The sequence below is a fragment of the Arachis ipaensis genome, chromosome B1, assembly GCF_059453495.1.
Source record: "Arachis ipaensis isolate K30076 ecotype BB chromosome B1, ASM5945349v1, whole genome shotgun sequence".
NCBI lineage: Eukaryota > Viridiplantae > Streptophyta > Magnoliopsida > Fabales > Fabaceae > Arachis > Arachis ipaensis.
Genome location: NC_142436.1, coordinates 129,935,498 through 129,955,795, shown reverse-complemented (window position 1 = coordinate 129,955,795; position 20,298 = coordinate 129,935,498). Strand labels below are relative to the sequence as shown.

The following is a 20,298-nucleotide window of genomic DNA, read 5'->3' as shown; positions in this document are numbered from 1 at the left end:
CTTCATCATACACTATTTCACCATCATAATGAATGGATAACAACGGATTGATTGACATTGTAGAGAAAAAATGTCAACATGAGAACCAAAGAGAAGAATGAAATAATGGTATTAAGCTTGGTTCTCCACCAACCATGCTTTTATTTGCCGAAGTCAAGGTGAAGTTCGCCGGAGGTGTGGTGAACTTGCCTAAAACTACAAAAATAATAATAATAATAATAAAACATATCGTAGTATTTAAAATTGGAATAATTTGTTTTAGGAAACAATATTTTTTTTATTTATTTCAAAAAAAAATCTATCAATCTTGCAACAAACAAAACAGAACAAGTAAACACATAAAAACACAAACTAAAAACACAATTCAGAGCACTATGAGAAACAAAAATCAGCAGCATCATCGCACTATCTGTTATCTATTCCCGCACATATATTCATCATATGAACACTTACTCCCGTCTCGAAACAATCAAATGCTCTCCCTGGCCATGACCAACTAAAATTCCAAGCTAATTGGCTCATTGCTAGTAAAAATGTTATGAACCTTCAATTGTTAAAACCTTAGGGGTTTTAGGTTCACAAATGTTATGTACCTTTTATGCGTAATTCTATTATAGAAAGCAGAATCACGCCATTAATATTCAAGAGAAACTAGCTGTGTTTTGCATTGCTAAAAGTAATCATTCAAATAATTAACTACAGAATTTGAAACCTAATATATAAAGAAAAAACATCACACATTAAAAATATAACAACCTGCATTTTTAAAAATTTAAATATGAAAAAAGTTCTAATTTATTTTAATAATTTGGACTCCTTATTTTAGAAACTAACTTATTAAGAATAATTTAATTAATTTTTTTTAATTCAAATTTTATTTAAAAAAAAGATGATTAATGTGATTATTATAATTTTAAATTTAAAATAATCATTTAATTTTATTAGTATGTCAATAGATATATTTTTATGTGTTCGCAAAATGATTTTTGGTATCATAATTACATTTTAAATTATTTTAATCTAAAGATTTTATAAAAATTCTTATACTATTAATATGTATTTTTATTACTAAGTTCTTATTTTTATACATATCCCTATTATTCAATACGTATAATTTCTCATTTCTTCACCTTCACACACGTATACTGACACTAATCTTACTGTCAGCATTACCTTACCCACGCGTTGCATCCCTGAACTTCCCATAACACGCGTATTATCTTCCTTCCTCCAACACACATTTATTCACACATAAATCACTCTTCCCCTCAATCCCTCATTCATTTGGTAACAAAGGCAGAAGCAGAGAGTGAGAGAGCTTGAGAGAGAGACACATAGAGAACAAGCAACGCAAGATGAGGGAGGAGAAGGAGACGCTCTCGCACGACGCTGCATCTCACTGCCATTGCTGAAGCTCCCATCACCACCGTTGCCTCCGATTAGGGCAGAAAGGAAGAAGAAGAACGATGAAGGGGAGAGATTGATGGAGAGGAGGGTGACGGCCGTTTTTGATGCCGCCGATTCTAAATCTGCCCAGGACCATCATCATCGCCTGTATCACAAACCAGGGAGGAAGGGGGCTGCCTCTCCTGTTGCTGCTGCTATCTCAGTTGAAATTGCTGCGGTTTTAGTAGTGGTCCAACCAATCATCACGCTATAATTCTGCCTCCAGCCCCTCTTAATTTTGACTAAGGTAGGGGATTTTTTTTAAAAGCAGAGGTTTCCAATTATGAGTACCAATAAAATTAAATGAGTAACTGGAAATGGTTTATGAATGCTTTGTATGACTAATTGATGAAGTTGGGAATTGTTGGTGATAGTGAGTATATATGAATATGATGAAAATTGATTTTTGGGTTGTTTGGTGGTGCTATAAAAGATATGATAGATAGGATATTAAGTTTGTTGCTGTATGTGCTTGTGATAAATGATGGTTCATTATGGATTGATGAATTATTGTGTGCTCGAATGATGATGATCGATGATTTACTATGTGTATGGTTGATATTAAGCTCCTATGGAAAGAAGTTATGTTTATAGTAGTGCAGAAAAAGTATATGGTTAATTAAGTATATGTGCACTTGTGAAAAGGGTGAAATTGTGAATTTGAACTCCTGGGACTGTGCTAGTCACTTTGGTAATTTTGATTAGTCAAAAGAAAGTTTGAATTGTGGTTTTAGAGGAATATTAGGCTTGAATATAGAATTTGGTATGAAGGGTTGTTAGATTACCTAATGCAGAATTTTCTGCATAATTGGCAGCAACTTAAAATAAAAATTGAGAGCAATATAGACATGACTTACGATCCAAATTATTTTTCTATCAAACTTCAAGAAGTCAAGATTTCTCTGTAAAAATTTCAAAGGATTCGGCCAAGTGGTTTGGAAGATATGAATTTTTGAAATTTAGTGGTTGCTGCAGAAATTTCTGATTTTCTGGTTCTGCAGTATTAACTTCCAGCCACTAGAACTTTTGATTTATTTGTTATTTTGAGTTGCTTCCAAAGGGATTTTGAAGTTTGTGAGTCTATTTTAATTGAGTACAAATTTTATGTCCATAGCTATTTTGTAGAGTTAGTTATGTTTCTTGGAAGCAGGGCTGTTCGCAGAAAATTCACAACCAATTACTAAAAACAGGGTAGCACTTCCAACTGACATTCAATTAACCAAACGAGGCGCTATGAATCTGAAATTTAGTTGTTTTGAAATTTAAGGGTGTTGGGTGTATCCTCATCAAAATTTAGAAGTAATGGATTAGATTTGAATTTATTATAGATTTATCAAAAACAGAGCTGCTTGTATTTTTTTCTAAATTCTCTTTAGTGCGGCAGCAGATTTTATTAAGTTGGCTATCGGATTTAATTCTAATCCAAACGTGTAAAACTTGATTTAGACCCAAAGGATATATCCAAATTTGGCAAAATGTAAGAGCTTAGTTAAACAAAGGTGTGTAGGTTATTCCTAGGACACGTTTAAAGCTAAGCGGTGATGCGGAGGTACGCCTGGCACTTTTAAGCTTCTTGGTGATGCGGAGGTATGCTTAGCTGTAAGGTGAAGTGGAGGCATAATGGAAAGAAAAGAAAGTGGGAATTAAAGAATGGAAAGGATACTTAGATGAGAAGAAAAGGGAAGTAAAGAATGAAATAAATAATTGAGAATTATATGTTAAACGGGCCTTTCGCCAAACTGCTAAAACGAAAGTGTCCGCCTAACTGATAGCCTGAGATTGCTAATGCGGGAATGTTCGCCTAAATGATAGTACTGTTTCTTACTGTGATGCACATTAAAATGCTATTATGATGAGGCCAAACTGACACGGGTAACCGTGACGCCAAGGTGTCTAACTGACATAGTAAAGGAACCATATTCGGGGTTCACTCCGAGTAATGTCAGGTTGCGGGTAGACAACCGACGCATAAGCTCATGGTCTGCTTAGGACAAACATGCATCATGTTTGCGTATCTGCATTTGATTATGTTTGTTTATTTGTAATTGTATTGTTATTTTGGTAACTTGCTTGTGTACTTGATTAGATATTTTACTTATGCTGTGGATTTAATAATGTATTGAGGACTGATATTTGTGTGTGTGATTTAAGTATATTACTCATGATGCTAGCTTATTTAGATATTGAGGAATGTTGTTTAGGGGTGAGAAATTATTAATGTTACTAAGATTTTGGTTAAGTAGCGTTATTTAAAGAAAGAAATTTAAAACTGTTTTAAGTAGAAAAATTGATCAATTAACTATTTGCATTTACTTTGTTATTACAGAGTTCACGTTCCTACTAAGAACGTGTGACTTCGTTCTCACCCCAAATCTTTTAAAAAACCTTTTCAAAGGTACAAACGGGATAACTAATCGGAAAGCTACAGACGAATAAAAGACTTGTTTGGCTAGTTGCTTCTGGATTTATTCCCCTCACCCTTGATATTTTAAAGTGTTTTTACATAGGGATAGGGTTGCAATTGAGTTTTGTATGAACAATTATTATGTATTAATAGTAATTATGTGAGTATATGTTTATCTGACATAGCTGAGCTTGAAGTATATAACAAAATAAAAAGAAATTTCGTTTTTCTGAAAAACTATCGACAAATTAACGTGTAGAGGCCCAATATTAAATAGCTAATAAAAGGAAAGTAGATTAATAACGCCTAAGCTTTTAATACGATTATAAGGTGCTAAAAGTTAAGGTGTTACAAAAAATACTTAACTTTCTAGATCCACATTTCTTCTAGAAACAGCAATGATTTGAAAGGCTACATAGAATCTGTGACAAATGATAATTGAATATGTTACTACTTCAAATAATTTCTCTTTCAAGATAAGCTCTCCTTTATAAGGGCTTGAACTTGTGATGGGGTGCAAAGATAATCGAAACATTCAACCTTAAAACAATCTGATCTTATAAAGGCCAATCCTCAGAGAATTATATTCTTAATAACAGGAAATCATCACCTGCAAAATCAGAATTTATGTTAGTATAAACAATAAAATATGTAAGCATTTTCACTCTAAAATAGATGACACATATATTTAGAGTATTTATGTTAGAATAATTTTTTGCATTTCTAGAAGACTTTGGTAATTTGAAACTTGTTTGGACTTGTGCTTGAAGTTTTCTCACAATTTGGTTTGAGGAATCTAAATTTATAACATCATGGATTACTCTACCAATAAAATAAATAATTTGCACATTTCTTTTGTAGGATACTTTAAACAATATGCAAAAACTTTGCTTCTGCATCCTTTTGATGGTTCCAAAAACGTGTCACTTTTTATTGCATGCTTCTTAGTAGTTCTCATTAGTAAGAGAGAAAGGATTAAGAAATCATCTATATTATCAAAAAACAAAATGAGTGAAAATATGAAAAATGTCTTACCATTTTTACTATTCACGAAATGGTGTGAGATCAATGTTGAATTTTTTCTTCCCTTTGCTTACCCTCTACAACATGTCAGAAGAGTTAATCACATATACAAGTTCAGAACTCAAATGCAAAATAAAATATACAAAAAATCTTTCACCTGCGAAAAGGTAAATAAATGTATAATCACTTCAATTTTCTTTTTTAATAAAAAAATAATTTCATTAAGATGATGAGAAGGATAATAAAAATTGGCTGATAAGGGATACCCAATACAAAAAGCAAAAACAACAATCAGTTTGAAAATATTCAGTAATTTTACTTGTTCATTTCTTTTGTTAGAGAAAGTACGCAATAAAAAGTAGGAAATGAAAAGGGAATTCAAACTTTAAGTTCTTCCCTCAATCTATTGATTTTTTGTATTAGCATGACACATACAAAATCATACATTCATAAAACAATTTTATGAGTTAGATGCCAATACTTTCTGCTGCAAGTACCACCCTTTTTATTAGAGAACAAAAATACAATCATAAGTTTCAAGAAACAACTTACAGCAATAGCTACAAGCTCTTCAAGTAACTCCTCCAAGTGGCGTAAAGGCTGTCAAATAAGGAGATAACGCATGTAGTTCATTAATATTCAGAAGTATCGAAGAAAAAGTAAATGTTGGCAAAATAATGTCCTGTAAATTTGAATGATTTTGATAGGTAACAACTCACCCACTGTGTTGGACCATCAACAGGAGCAGTCAATGGATCATCATGTACCTAAAGAATCAAGAAGACATTTAGAAGTTGTTTGATGATCAAACTAAATACAAGCCTTAATGTTTACCCTGAACTACTTTCTTTTAATAATAATGCCAATAAGATCCCCTTAAAAAAATAGTACTAATATATATACCTCCATGAAAATTCCTTCCACTCCTACAGCAACTGCAGTTCTTGCAATGCAAGGTATTAGTTCTCGAAGACCTCCACTTGCAACACCTCCGCCATCCAACTAGACATGAAAACAGAATGTTAAAAGCTAGAACTAAAGAAATCTGGTACGATAGTTGGGTTCAAAGTAGAAACAGATCGTGCGTGACTCCAGTGCTCAAATGGAAAAAAAAGAGGGGTAAGATGAGGCAGGTGTACTCCAATACACAATGATCCTCATGAATCAACAGTGCATAGAAGCCAATGAACTTTTGACATTATGAATCTAAAGAGAGCACTCTGCACTATAATACACTTACTGAAATTAAACAAAAAACACTTTCGCATATAATGCATTTTTAACTGGGGAAAAGGAGTAAGAATGCATAGAGAAAAAGAGAATTATATGAAACAACTGTTGTGTTGCAAAATACAAACTACTAAAAAAGTTCAACTACAAACCTACCTTCTTTCCAGCAGGCTGTTGCAGTGAGTGTGTTATATCAGCTACCTGGGATAAACAGTAAATAAATATTTGAGTTTTCCAAGGGGAAAATGGCATAAAGAGGCAGTGGCAAGAAACTTCACCATGACCCAAATATTAGAATAATGGCAAAAGGACCTGTGATGAGTAGTTCTCTAGAGATACGGCAAAAGGAATAATGAAGTCAATCTTATTCTCATAAATTGGCAAATGCATTCCGTCTGGTTTTTTTCTTAATTTATTCGCATATTGAATATACAACAATATTATTCCTTGGGGATGATGTGAACAAAACACTCCAGTATAATTGACAAAATATCAACAGGAAAAGCGGAAAAAAATTACGAAAGATTAGAAAGTGCCATCTATGCATGTTAGGTAATGTAATTACGTCAAGGAAAACAATTTGGGAGATTATGGAATCATCGTTCTTCTAAGATATCGAGAGGGAAGTGATGCAGCTTAGAGTTGGTCATTAAAGCAACTTTGACCATATTAAAATGTGCTAGTCTGGCTGATTGTGTTCACATGGATTCATCTTATTTAATAAAGTGTAATTCTATCATCAAATAAATGGTTCAGGAAGGGAGATACCTTTCTCTCTAACATATTATAACCTTCCATTGAATAAGAAAGCATAGAGATTCAAATAGTTCATCTTAATAAGAAGCATATAATAAAACAAATATTAACTTACAATAGGGCAATTGACTTCTCTCATCCACTCCAGATTACGTGGATCGACAATCAAATCATCTATATAAAAAGGCAACAAATTTAATCAATTCCGGATTTTGAAAATAGAATGATAGAGGATAATCAATTGCAGTGCTGACATTCTTTGAACGAAGTTAAACCTCAAATGCATGTTAACAATTTTGATTATAGGAGGGAATGTGCTACGAATCACTTAAAAAAAATATATAGATTCAAATTAAATCATATATGTAAAAAGAACGTAAGATTAAAATGAAACTAGAACACATGAAAACAGAAAGCAATTCATGATATTGAACATTTTCAAAGAGTAACATCATCCAACAGCATACAGAAGACCTCAAAAAGATATTATAACTCACTGTATACATCATCCAAAAGCATACAGAAGACCTCAAAAAGATATTATAACTCACTGTATCCAAACATAGTTCCTCTCTCACAAACCATAACATTAGGATTTCCAGCCAACCGAACCTTCTCTGCTGAATTTGCCATGACCTATTTATATGAACATTATATAACATGAGAATACTAAAAGACAGAGAATATTTATTGAGCTTAAGTAATTGTTGATTATTAAAACTTGCAACATAGCAGGACAGTATACTCACGGAAGGAGCACAAAACTGGCCCTTCTTGATGTGGACAATTTTCCCAGTTTTGGCTGCAGCAACTAGAAGATCTGTCTGCCATCAGAGGTAAAACACAAAAAAAGAAATGATGTGATCACATCTACTTAAGTTTATATTCATCCAATTGATATTAAAATTTGATGTAAAGAATATTTACTTGACGGCATAAGAATGCTGGAATTTGAATGATATCTGCAACTCTGCCGACTACTTCACACTATCAAAGAAAAGATAAATCTGTTAAAGGTAGATTAGGATCCAAAATCAAAGACAACATTATGACAAGCTTGGATGGTGTGCCAAATAATTACATTACTGTAAGACTTGTATAATTCCCGAAGGCTAAATTTAGTTAAAAGTAAAACAACTTACCTGGACGGACTCATGCACATCTGTCACTATAGGGAGGTCATATGCTACTTTAACCTTCTCAAGTATCTGAAATTATAACATAACAAAATTAAATAAGGAAGAAATAGTTCAATTACAACAAAATATAGCTTTGTCATTATATGAAATTCGGCAATTACACCGTTTTTCAAACAAGTGTTCCTACTATAATCCTCAAAATGCAAATGACAAAAACAATATATGATAATAAAAAGTAATAGAATCATGACCTTCAACCCCTCAACCATCCCTGGGCCACGAAAAGATTTTGATGATGTTCTATTAGCCTTGTCAAAACTTGATTTGAAAACCAATGGGACGCCAACTCTGAAAGACGCACAAACTCTAGATCATGTTAACTATCAACAAAGATACAAACCATCTTCCGACATTATATTTTACAAGTTTAGTTTTGATTTCTTGTCATGTGAAGGTCCTTTCCCTCTTATCCATAGCATGTGCTGTGTTGGTTTTACTAACCAACATCACTCTTAGAATTACATAGGTTCAATATCTCAGCCCACAGTGCCTGTAATGAGTAAAAACTCTTATACTAGATGCAATTCTGGGAAACAATAAGTAAAAGAGTTCCGCATTTCATGTAGTTATCATTATAGCGAAACATTTTGAATGACACAAAGTTAGATCATGTGTATTAGATAAGAAAAAGGAATTTAACTTCACACAAAATACTACAAAGAATTTAGCTGCAAACTCACGGTGATGATTGTCATGATTATACTTATTGAACTACAGACAATTTTTGTACAATTCAACTTAGGCACTACAATTATTCTCTATTGGATTTCAATCAAATCAGCTTCAATCTTTTTCCCATGAAACTAAAAGATGAAAAAGTTCCTTAATAGAGAACAATAGCATACTTAGATGTAATAGTTTTTATGTGCTTAGCCATCTTCATAATGTGTTCCTCTGATTCAATCACATTAGGACCTGCTAACAGGAAGAATGGTTCTGCAGCCTGTTAACACATTCACAGAATCACAACACATTAAAAAAAAGGGAAAGGGAGATTTTGATCGGTGACCCAAGAAAATTCATAGTCAAAAAACACAAAATCTGATAGAAATCACGAACCTTGAGCTGGCTATACAGCATTGACTGTGAATTCATCTTTTTTTTTCTTCCGAAGCTGTACACAAAAAGGGACAAAGTATGAGAATTTTGATGAATTCAGTAAAAATGTATGAATTTTGATGCGTTAAGATGCTACATTGTGTAAAATAACATCGAGCCTAGTAAAGTTTGAAACCGTACCTTTTTTAATTAATTCCGAATCTAAACGTAGATGAGGAGAAGAGAAAAGATAGAGTGAGATCGGTCTAACGTAAGAGTGAGCACTTTGATTGATGAAGAATGGAATCGTTCACTGCAAAAGAATGAAAAAGAAATGGCTAGATAATTCTGTGTAGTTGTCGGGGGAGATGGCTATATGGAATCGTTCGGCAATTGCACACCCCTAATAATTGCAAACCGAACACCCCTGCCCCAGCCCCCAATAAACCCCAAACAATACCCACGGTACATTACATTACGTTAAATTTTTAGTTAGTGAAACCTTTAGTACAAAAATTTCTCGCTAATACAATTTGCAACATAGTTCAGTCGTTAAATAATATTCAATCTCTATCATGAAATGAATTTGAATTCTTCAAAATTGAATCTATGAATCATCAAGGTTCTGAAAACCGAACCGATCATCGAACCGCTCTCGCTACTGGTTCACTGGTTCATAGGTTCAACCGATTCGACCGTGGTTGAATCGAAAAAACCGTTTTATAATAAAATATAAATAAACACATGAAAATATAATTATAGTCTAATGTAAGCTTTAAAATATCATTCAAAGAAAATGTTTTTCTGAATCTCTTTCAATAAACATTTACCCACTCAAAAGAATCTTAAGTTGTTATATGAGTGCTGAGATAGCAGAACCTAGGAAATTGGCTGCACCTTAGATGGCAGTTTTGCAGGTTTTTTCACTTTAGAAACCAGGGACAGCTGCAAATCAAGCTCAAATATTAGCTAAATATATATCAAAGAAAGTATGGATCATATTAACATTGGAGAAATGGAATACAGTTTGTAAGTACCTTGCTAAGTAAATCTGTAGGTGGTTCATAATTAAGTCTCTTGTCATTTGATTCCTATAAAGACAAAAGAAAGAAAGAGGGGGTAGGAATTCAAATAAGAAACATACACAGAATGATTCATTCACATCTCAAATACAAGCATAAGATTAGTACATTACCAGTGGATATACTTTGATACTTCGGAAGACACCTCTTTCACCTTTGTTCGATCGTTGCTAATAAAAGCACCACACCCAGTTATAATCAATAACTTTACTTTACTAACAAATAAAACATGAAAAATTGAACCTATTCAAAAATCAGTTTTACAAACCGCATCCTCAGGCTCTCCTCGGGGTTTGTTAGTCATTCCATATTTCTCCTGCCTTGAGCCATCGCTAGAGTTTGTCCTAGAAGAGTAATATAACCAGATAACAGATTATAATTGCTCACTTAAATGCAAAGATAATGAACAAGTCTAGAATATGAAATTGACGAAGAAGAGGAATCAGATTTCAATTTTGAATTTCAACCACAACAACAATAAGAAGAATCAAACAGAAATTGCAGATCAAACACGAATTCAAAATTCAAATCCAGAAATTCAATAAAAAATAACTCTAAATCCAGAAAATCAAGTACGCTTAGAGACAATTGCAAAGAAAGTAGAATTATAAATCAAGTACGCTTATGAATCAAGTACGCTTAAACAAAGTTCACAGTTCAGTTCACACTTCACAGAGCTTCACAGCCTTCACACTTCACAGTTCAGTATCACTATATCAGATTATCAGTATATCAGACTTCAGTGACTTATTATTAGAGCGTGGTCCTCAAAATCTTAGTAAAACAACACATAATTTCGATTCAGCAACATTAAACCAAGATAATCCATATTGATCAGCATCATGCCATAATTCATCTTTACTGGCTGAGGTATTATTATCAGCAACACCACACACAAAACAGCAGCATAGAAGAACCAAAGCTAATCAATAATCACAACACATTCAATAATCAATAATCAGTAAATTAAAATAATAAAATCACAACACACACAAAACAGCAGCATAGCAAAACCAAACAGAGAAATAAATTTCACACACCAGAAATGACCAAAACACACAAAGAAAATAAAAGAAGAAAGCTACAAACCCTAAGATGGAAGATGTGGCGTGACTGAGTGTCGCGGATGACAAAGACCGCGGCGAGTAGGACGATTGAGAAGTAGACAGCGGCGCAGCAGAGAAGTGGATGACGGCTTGACCGAGAGGAGGAGGAAACGGCGGCGCTTGCGATGATTCTTCCTCTATGTGAGCGCGACGGCGGCGAAAGAGAGCACCTTCGAAGCTAGAAGCCTTGAACAGAGCACGAAAGGGGAGACACCGAGAGAAGGAGCACCTTCGAATGGGCTTCGAACGGGACAGTGGCTGCGGTGAAACAGATCTAGCGCCGGCGGGACCGTGGCAGCGCGAAAGGGAGGGACTGAGCTCGCCGGCGTTGAGAGGAACGGCTAGCTCGAGGGTGATGGGAGGGACGAAGGAGCGTGTGCTGCTGCGCCGTTGGAGATTTGGAGTGGGTTAGGGTTGGTAACGCAAGAGTTGGGGAGGGGGTTACTGAATGCTAAACGGCGCGTTTTGAGTGTTTTTGGGCAAAGCAAAAAATCGGCCGGGTCTCGGTTCGGTTCGACTGATCGATTACCGGCCGGTTTAACGGTTCAACAATGGTTTTTATTTTTTCCGGTTTTAGCATAAAATCGAATCGTAATTCTCACCGGTTTACGGTTCAACTGGTTCGATCGGACAGTTCGAACCGATTTTCAGAACATTGTGAATCATACAAGTCTAGAAATTATAGGGTAGATTGCAAGTGACGTAGACATTCATTATGACCCAAAAATTTTATGTGATGTGTTTCTCTAATATGCTATGAACTGAAGTTTGAATCGAGAAAATAGAATAACCTGTTAGGTGAAACTGAAGAATAACATTGGATTTATCACAACCAAATGAAATTTAGGGCTAGTAATTCTATCTTTACACCTACATCAAACACCTTAATGAAACTGAAGCAGCAGTGGAGGCTTACACGGTGAGAGAGAGTGAGATCGGAGAGAGAGAGAGAGAGCTTGAACAGAGAGAGATGCCGAGGATAGAACGAACGTGAGCGACGCCGGGAAGAGGACCGCGACGGAGCTGAGGCGCACCGGCGAGAAGAGGACGAACGTGAGCGTGGGTTCTGTGAAGGTGAGCGACGTCCACGGGAGAAGTGGGATGCTAGGGTGAGGCTAGTCCAGCAGCGACTTGAGGGTTCTGTGGCAATGCCGGCGGCAACGACAGCCTCTGGGCGACGGAGAATAGTTCGGCGATGGAGAACGTGGGGGGTGAGAGGCTGCTAGGGCAATGTCTCTCTTCTGATGTATGGGGCTATGGGTGAGTCACTGAGAGTGGGTTCGGGTAAACGTTAGCTCTTAGCAGACCGGTTAATAGTCGGTTCCATCAGTTTTTTATTTACTAATGATTTTTCATCACAACGGAATTAACTAAAGGATTGGTTCTTTGATTAATTCAGTTGAACCGACTACTTAAGTTTGATTTTTAGAACATTATTTATTATATCATGCTTGTTATCATGAATTAAGATTTTAGAAGGAAAAAAAAAATATTTTTTTGTTTTTTACTCTTTTCAATTAGAAGTCATAAATGATTTCTCTTTTTTCAGTTTTTTTATGGTATCTCCTAAGGTTATGGATTCATCGTTATTGATTAATAAATTGTTATATATACAAGACAAAATTTAAATCATCGACACTTATTTAAATGAGTGCTTTAATCACATGACCAACCCAAGTTGATTAGAGAGCACAAGCGTTTCAGTCAATCTAATATTCTCAAAGTTATTTAATGAAAAAATTCATAAATATACTTATTGCGTCTCTAAATAAAATTGCAAAGTTGCTTACAGGCATATGGCATTATGGCACATAAACTTTAGTTGTTCACTAAAGATTTGCAAAGCGTTGAATTGATCGAAACATCATATACAATAAGAAGAATATTCAACAATCAAATTCCAAGTCTTCCATTTTTCTTCTTGTTGCTTTTCTCAACTATTAACATTCTAGTTAAATGTCTCCTATCTCATTGACTCATTCATTTCAATCCCATTACATTAGGTTAAAAAAATTATAAAAAAAAAATATTTTAAAAAAGCCATTTGCATTAAGTTTATACTAACGCTTGTGTTTCAAGACAGCATTTCTGAATCACTTTCTACCATTTATTTGACAGTTCAAAAGTATAATCCCACTACAAGTTTGTACCTTGTAACCAACAGATGGGTACAAGCAACAAGTATGAACGAAACTAGCCGTGTAACGTTCAACAAATACCTAGTTAGTTATATCAACAAATGAGCAAATAAATTAAGCCAAAGAATCATATTCAGTATAATTTACTTTTCTACAAAGCCTATTTTCGATCATATCTTGAGAATGGGGAGCCACCAAAACTAGGCATCAACAACATGGACAAATTAGGCTTAGGCACATGAGCATCAAACAACAAATTTTTCCACCCATTACTTCAAATCAACCTTGCGCAACTCTGGAATTACAGGAGTTGCCAATCATCCTCATTGTTGCCTGCTTCGTTGGCAACATCCATAGCTACAGAATCATCGTCTTGGAATCCAAGGTTGCCACCCGGCGAATTGTTACTAGCGGTTTGCAATAAGAACCTCCAAGACTGAGCTACCGTGATTAATAGGGCACCATTTGATTCTTCAGCAAGCTTGGAAGCTCGGGAACAGAAGTCGTCAAAATCATCTGACAGCCACCATTAACAAGCAGATGATCAGGGTCAACAGAAAGCTTAGATGTTAACCAAGTTATTTTAAGCCATGAAATTAAGGCAAAGAAACCAGCAAACCTTTGTCTCGGCAGTAAGATCCAATAGCCAAGGATGGGTTGATTGAATCTAGGGGTATGTGCCTGATAACACTGGTAGAAGTTTCGCAAAGTGAGACAAAGAATGAACGAAATAAGAACAAGAAGAAAATCAATACTGGTAATAAGCCTACTTGCTATGGTACGAGGAGGTACTAGTCTCTTGGGATTCCCCATTGATATTGACAACCTGAAAAACATTAAGATTGTCTCTTGACAGTATCATGTGGCTCTTGCCACCTTCAACTCATAACAAGAAAAAGTTATTAATGGAAATCCCCCTGAATCATGGTGCTTTACCCACCAATGACGCTAAAAGTAAGATTACTGTAAAATTAAAACGTCATGTGAAGGAAGCAAATGCTGATCCACTTTTGTGTGATGAGAAATTCCTAAGAGTTGCTTTACCTTTTCTAATTTATCATAGATGATTACTCATACACACAACTTTAAAGAATATCAGATTATTATCCATAATAATCCAAACCGATTTTGGACAATGATTCATCCTGATTCCATCACTACAATCATTGCAGATTGTGTTTAATTTGACCAAATCATGTTTCGATTGATATAATTTATTGATACCTAGATGGTTTCTTGGTTTTTCACTTTTATTTTTTGACTTATCTATTTCTTTTGAAACTAAAGGGCTACTACCTGCCCGGTTGAGAACACAAGATGTACAGGTTTACTAAATCAACAATGGAAATAAACATGGAGCAACATATACTTAAATTAATACAGTGCATTAGTATATAACCTATATGACAAGTTCCAACATCCGAATAGTGCAATAAATTAATAAAGTCAGTAATTTTTAAATGGCAATTATTTGTTGAGAATAATGTACCTGCTGAACTTCATGTGGATCAAGGTACAATGCCTTGTCACCCTGAACACCAATAAGATATGTTGAAGCACCTGGTTTACCGCCCAAAATACCAAGGCTCTGGGGGAATTTAAAAGTTGATTGCAATAATGGGATATACCTGATAATGGTTTATAGACAGTTAGACACAATAGATCAGTCATACTGTCATAGTGCTATATTGAAAACGAAGAGAGTAGACGCAGAACAGATTTTAAATTATATTTTTAGATCTTCATGTGGCAATGAGTTAACATGCAGCCAATTATATAACTGTATTCAGATAAAGGAAGCTCTTTCTTTACAAATTGACACTTCTATAATTCATATAAGAATAAAAATATTTTGTTATGCATTGGAAGTTCCAAAATTTACCATCACATAAAATTATAATAAGTGCCCTTAGTAGTAGTACCTATTGATTTATAGTCCTATAGAACATTGAAAAAGTTACACACCTTGGATTGATTTTATCAAGTCCAAGAACCAGAGGAACCAATAAAAGCAGAGGCGTCCAAACAAGTTTGCCCCTTGAAAAGTCAGAACATCGTTTGGATGCATCTTCGATGCAGACAACTGGTGCTCCACCACGTTCTCCATCTTCATCTCCAGAGACAACATAAATTGCCATTGGAAGTGGCTGCTCTGCAAGGTTGTCTGTCTCCCTCTGGTTTACGAGCTAGAACTTCCCATGTTCGACACATGGCATATGGGCCCATCCATGACCCAACGGCAAGGCCATAACCTTTACCGGCTTGAAGGAGATTGTGAATAGAGAAAGCAGAAGCCTCCGAATCACCAAAACTTTGTAAGATCTCAATATATTCTTTATCCAGTGGCTGCATATTATGAAAATACATACTTAACCTATTAGCATTTATATTAAACAAGGAAACGCATACAACAAATGAATAGAAAAGTAACAATCTGATAACTAGAACAACACACTGCAAATCAATCACCTTACCTTATCAATATTTTTCCTCCATGATCTACCTAATTTATGAAAGAGCAATGCCTGTACACAAGGAAGGCCATTTGATGCTGTTAGTTGCTATATTTTGAAAGAGAACACAAACAGAGAAAAAATAAATAAATAAATAAATAATAGAAAGCAAGAATTAATATATAGAGGGTTTTTTTTTTTTTCTTCTTTCTGGGATACTACAAGAACTTCTATTAGAATAGAACTGAGATTACAAAAGAGGATAAGCCATCTTCACATCCTCATATACATACAAAAGGTATATTTAAGACGTGAAAATCTCAGCTAAATAACAACACATGCTAATCCTTTTAAATATTAGCTAAAGGAGATTATACTAAGGTACAATGTGGCAATAGCTTAGTTAAATACAACCATTGGATAAAAAGCACAATACCTGAGCTACAAGCATCTGGCTGCTCCGAAACATACATCCCCAATTAAAATCACTAGTATACTTTGAATCTCCAATAGCATCAAAGCCTATAGATATGTATGTACATTAATATTTGTGAATGTAATATCTAACATAAAGAAACATCCTAGAAAGCGTAGTGTATATTTGACAGACCTTTCCAATATGTTACTAAGATTTTTGAAGAAAAATCTTGCTCAAGTGCAGCAAACTCGTTACTAGTATCTACATTTGCAGTCGATTCTTGTTGTGAAATATTATGGCAGACACCAGAAACCATATATCACCATCAGAACTTGAAATCTCAGTCCTCCCTGTCCCAAGTACACGTTCTTGAAATCTCCTCATCGAGCCACTGTTAACAACTTTCCACACAGCAGCTGCCCACCCACTATTTCCAAAATAAACTGCTTTCTTTTCAGAAGACAATGGTTCACTATGCGTTTCAGAGACCAAAAAACCAGATGGAAAGAAGCCTGACCACAAGGAAGCGTTAGGATACTTACTTTCACCAGACCCTACTTTCAAAGAAGCTGGCACCTGACTGTTATCTATAGTCTCAACTGAGCTTTTAGAAGAACATGTTGCACCAATGATCCTCTCACAAATACTCTTCAATACCATTATGAACCACAAAAAACATGAGTTGGCTCATAGGAAAAAACCGAGTGTAGGCCAATATCTGCAGGTGAAGGGGAAACAGACCTGAAAGGCATCCAAAAACATAAGCTTGTAATCATTCAAAACAATTTAGGAATTGAAAGATTCAGCCAAGAAACAATTAAGAGCTTTCTTTATTGAGCTATTTAAACTATCCAGCAACCAAAAAGGAAAAAACAAAAAAAGGAATATTTTGAGCTACCACAAACTAACACAACTAAGTGAACCAACAACATATGTTGTCTCGACTAGCTAAAAAAAAACAAAGGAATCAATGGATATTAACATTATCATCCACAACTCGTTAAGTATCCCCTAATCATAATCTTGTTGAAAGAGAAAATCAGAAAGTCCAATTCCCCAAATCTACAGAACCATCCTTTACTAAACACGATAAACGCATTACACATACATAATCGATGCCCAGGATCAATGATGCCATTTCACACATTAAGAATTTCCATAGCACAAAACATGAATCTTCATTGCAAGGGGAAAAAAAACAGAGAAAAACATAAAATAAAAAACACAAGGAACAAAACCCAGAAAGGAAATTCGCGCAGAGACATAAATCGAATAGTTTCGGAGCACGCAAATCCAAAATTCATTGAAGATGCTAAAGCAATTGCACGAGTAAATCAACTAACCTTGATAAAAGAAAATTCGAAGGGAATTTTAAAAGTTAACAGAAAATAAGGGGGGAAAGAAAAGATTTTTAATTTTTTATACTCCTGTATTAGTTTGATTTTCCTTTTGTGGGAATGAGTTAGAATTGGATGAGAATAAAGTGAAATTGAAAAAGGACACCATACCAGGAGGATCTTGAAGTGTTATAGAGCTATTGGGAGACTTGGTTGAGACTCCACTTCTCTTCTTCTTCTTCCCTCTCTACCTCTGTGGCAGTGGGGCGGGTAGGGGCGGGTTTTTGCCCTACCCGACCCCGCCCCGCCGTCCTTGCACTCCACTACTACCCGCACCACCCCTACCCGCGGGTAGTAGGCTGCTCTACCCTAACCCGTCCCACGGGTACCTGTCCCGCCCCTACCCTCTCCTATAAAAATTAAATAACATTTTAATTTTTACACATTCATATATAAATTAAGATAAAAACTTAAAATTCATAACTAAATTAAAATACAAACATAAGATTCATATAATGTCAAATAACTTGAAATTAAAAAAAGATTAATGTTTAATCACTACAAATTTAATAGCATAATAAAGAAATTGCATCAAAGGAGTCTTCAATCATTATTCTTGTTCTTCCACCATTTAACAAACCAACATTGAAAACACAGCATATAAACTAGTTAAGTTAAGCATTATGATTAGTAAACACAAAGTTTTACCAAATAACTTGGCACCATTTTTGAAAAAATGGTGAAATAATTTTTCAGAAGTAAAGCAATACCATTGAGAAGAAAGCAACACCAAATTGAAATTCCAAAGTAAAGGTAAACAAAAATAGAAGCAGCCAACACTTATTTCAGAATTGAACAATTTGCATAGGTATAGTTTCCATGGCCAACCAATAAAATAACTCTAATGATGATGCAATTAAAAGTTACTGTATAGCTATGCAGAAATATTTACTCTAACTCTAACTCTGTAAAATAATAAATAAAAAAATCAATCTTAGTAATGCCTCATGCTAAGAATATATAAAAAATGAATCCTATTAACCAATCTCACCACCCTTTACCTATTAACCACAACCAATCAAGTGTTACCCCAGCAAAAATTTCTCAATTATATCGAAAGACCAAGTGCAAACTCTCCAAGACTGTTCCAAGTTCCTAGTCAATCTTTTTAAAAGTAAAGCCAAAAACAAATTAGGGTGGTTGTTCATTCTTGTTTAACTAATTTGCTAGTTAGTTGTTAAGGGAATGTAGTCTAAACTAAAATTAGAGTTGGTCCACGGCAGCCGGTAACTTCAGCCATTCATCAAAGGAGGGACTTATCTTCGTCAATATAAATCTTTGGGGGCCGACATGTGAGTTTGAGCGAAACCACTGTAAGGCAACTTGGAAGCGAGTCATTCATCACATCATCAATTCATTATCATTCATTCATGGTGCTACTATATCTACGTGTATGCACAGCAAAATTATTTTTGCAAGATAACAAATAATATTAATTTAATATTAATAAAAATGGGGCACACCACCCTTTTGTTAGGAGTGTGGTTTCAAGTAACATTTCTTAAGAAATTGAAAAAAAGGGTTTAGCACCAATGCATCATATATTTTGCCTTATCCATTTATAACTGAAAAGCAGCATAATCCAAAATTGCAGGTTGCATTCAAATAAAAAGAAAAACGTTGCAGACAAAATGAATGTTTTGCTTGTTTGAATAAACAATATTATGAGTCTAGTTTAACAAAATCAAAGCATCAACAACACAAAATCAAAAATCAGAATGCACACAATCAAAATAGCAACAACACAAAATCATAAATCAAAGCATCAACAAGTAACATCACAAAATCAACCATCAACAATACAAAATCAGATTATCAGCCATCAACAGCAATCATAAGTAATATTATGAATTTAGTTTAACTATTTTAACATAAAAAATAAATCATACAAAATTAACTTAAAATAAAAACTGAAGAAGCGAGCCGGAGAGGAGTGCTTACCAGTTAGCAAGAGACGATGAGGGAGAGGCGAGCAGAGACCAGAGACAGCAGACGGGAGAGGCGAGCCGGCGAGGACAGTCACGGCGAGGAGAGAAGTGGGAGCGACGCCGACGTGAGCTCAGTGAGGGACAGCGGCGAGGTGACCGAAGCAGTTGAGCAGAGGCTGTGGTCCTTGGAGAAGAGCTGAAGAGGTGAGCTCGGTGGCTGTGAGGACGCCAACCGGCTGCAGGGACGGGCGGGCTGTGACGGGTGGTCTAGTGCAGCTGAGCAGAGGCGGTCGTCTTTGGAGGCTTGGAGAAGAGCTGAAGAGGGGAGTCGAGGGTCTGGGATTTGGGAACTAAAGTGTGAGTGCGCTCCTACCTGCCCCGCTCAACAACCCGCTCCGGTCTGATTCCGCTCTGGGTCGGGTTTAAACCCGTTTCAATCGGATAGAAGTGGATCAGGTACCTACGGGTGCGGATATTTTTATCAGTTACTATTCTCTTTGTCGTCCGATATTTTTCTTTCCTCCAACTTCTTTAAGCCTTAAATATGCTTTTTAATTTCTTATAAACATTAAATTAGGACAAATTATATAATTAAATAAAGTAATTTTAAAATTATCTAAATACAATTATTAAAATTAATTATATTTTGGTTCTCTGACTAATAATTTATATAAAGTACT

The 20,298-nt window shown here is 35.0% G+C and overlaps 1 protein-coding gene, 1 long non-coding RNA gene and 1 pseudogene across 5 annotated transcripts; 1 reads left to right on the top strand and 2 right to left on the bottom strand.

The window, feature by feature from the left end:
• Window positions 1-1,282: 1,282 nt before the first annotated feature.
• LOC148578364 (uncharacterized) lies at window positions 1,283-4,028 on the top strand. The gene is made up of 2 exons (XR_015902450.1): window positions 1,283-1,693; window positions 3,773-4,028. It is a non-coding gene; the product is annotated as an uncharacterized LOC148578364 (long non-coding RNA).
• Window positions 4,029-4,142: 114 nt separating this feature from the next.
• LOC107632964 (2-dehydro-3-deoxyphosphooctonate aldolase-like) lies at window positions 4,143-11,730 on the bottom strand. 3 transcript variants are annotated; one of them, XM_088501738.1, is made up of 20 exons: window positions 11,268-11,730; window positions 10,447-10,522; window positions 10,292-10,348; window positions 10,134-10,187; window positions 9,994-10,041; window positions 9,298-9,444; window positions 9,118-9,172; window positions 8,904-9,001; window positions 8,250-8,346; window positions 8,002-8,067; window positions 7,787-7,846; window positions 7,609-7,683; window positions 7,411-7,495; window positions 6,975-7,033; window positions 6,260-6,304; window positions 5,777-5,875; window positions 5,593-5,640; window positions 5,426-5,473; window positions 4,886-4,950; window positions 4,143-4,460 (listed from the first exon to the last, which is right to left on the bottom strand). In XM_088501738.1, exons 7-19 carry the CDS (start codon window positions 9,151-9,153, stop codon window positions 4,894-4,896), a joined length of 873 nt encoding a protein of 290 aa, XP_088357864.1. In that variant the 5' UTR covers window positions 9,154-9,172; window positions 9,298-9,444; window positions 9,994-10,041; window positions 10,134-10,187; window positions 10,292-10,348; window positions 10,447-10,522; window positions 11,268-11,730; the 3' UTR covers window positions 4,143-4,460; window positions 4,886-4,893. The 3 variants fall into 3 exon arrangements, with proteins under 3 accessions (XP_088357864.1, XP_088357865.1, XP_088357863.1); XM_088501739.1 differs by having other exon boundaries at window positions 9,298-9,434; window positions 11,268-11,722; XM_088501737.1 differs by having other exon boundaries at window positions 9,298-9,409; window positions 11,268-11,722.
• A 2,458-nt stretch (window positions 11,731-14,188) lies between these two features.
• LOC148578363 (cysteine protease ATG4-like) lies at window positions 14,189-19,943 on the bottom strand (annotated as a pseudogene). Its single transcript, XR_015902449.1, has 7 exons — window positions 19,632-19,943; window positions 16,486-17,034; window positions 16,312-16,397; window positions 15,897-15,947; window positions 15,388-15,768; window positions 14,912-15,050; window positions 14,189-14,248 (listed from the first exon to the last, which is right to left on the bottom strand). The product of XR_015902449.1 is annotated as a cysteine protease ATG4-like (transcript).
• Window positions 19,944-20,298: the final 355 nt, after the last annotated feature.

Excerpts from the sequence above, each read along its gene's own strand:
- LOC107632964 (XM_088501738.1), bottom strand. The coding sequence starts at position 9,153 with ATGAATTCACAGTCAATGCTGTATAGCCAGCTCAAG. Across the intron at positions 8,068-8,249 it reads GGATGGTTGAGGGGTTGAAG|ATACTTGAGAAGGTTAAAGT; the intron begins GTCATGATTCTA and ends TTATAATTTCAG. Across the intron at positions 5,641-5,776 it reads TGGAAGGAATTTTCATGGAG|GTACATGATGATCCATTGAC; the intron begins GTATATATATTA and ends TTGATTCTTTAG.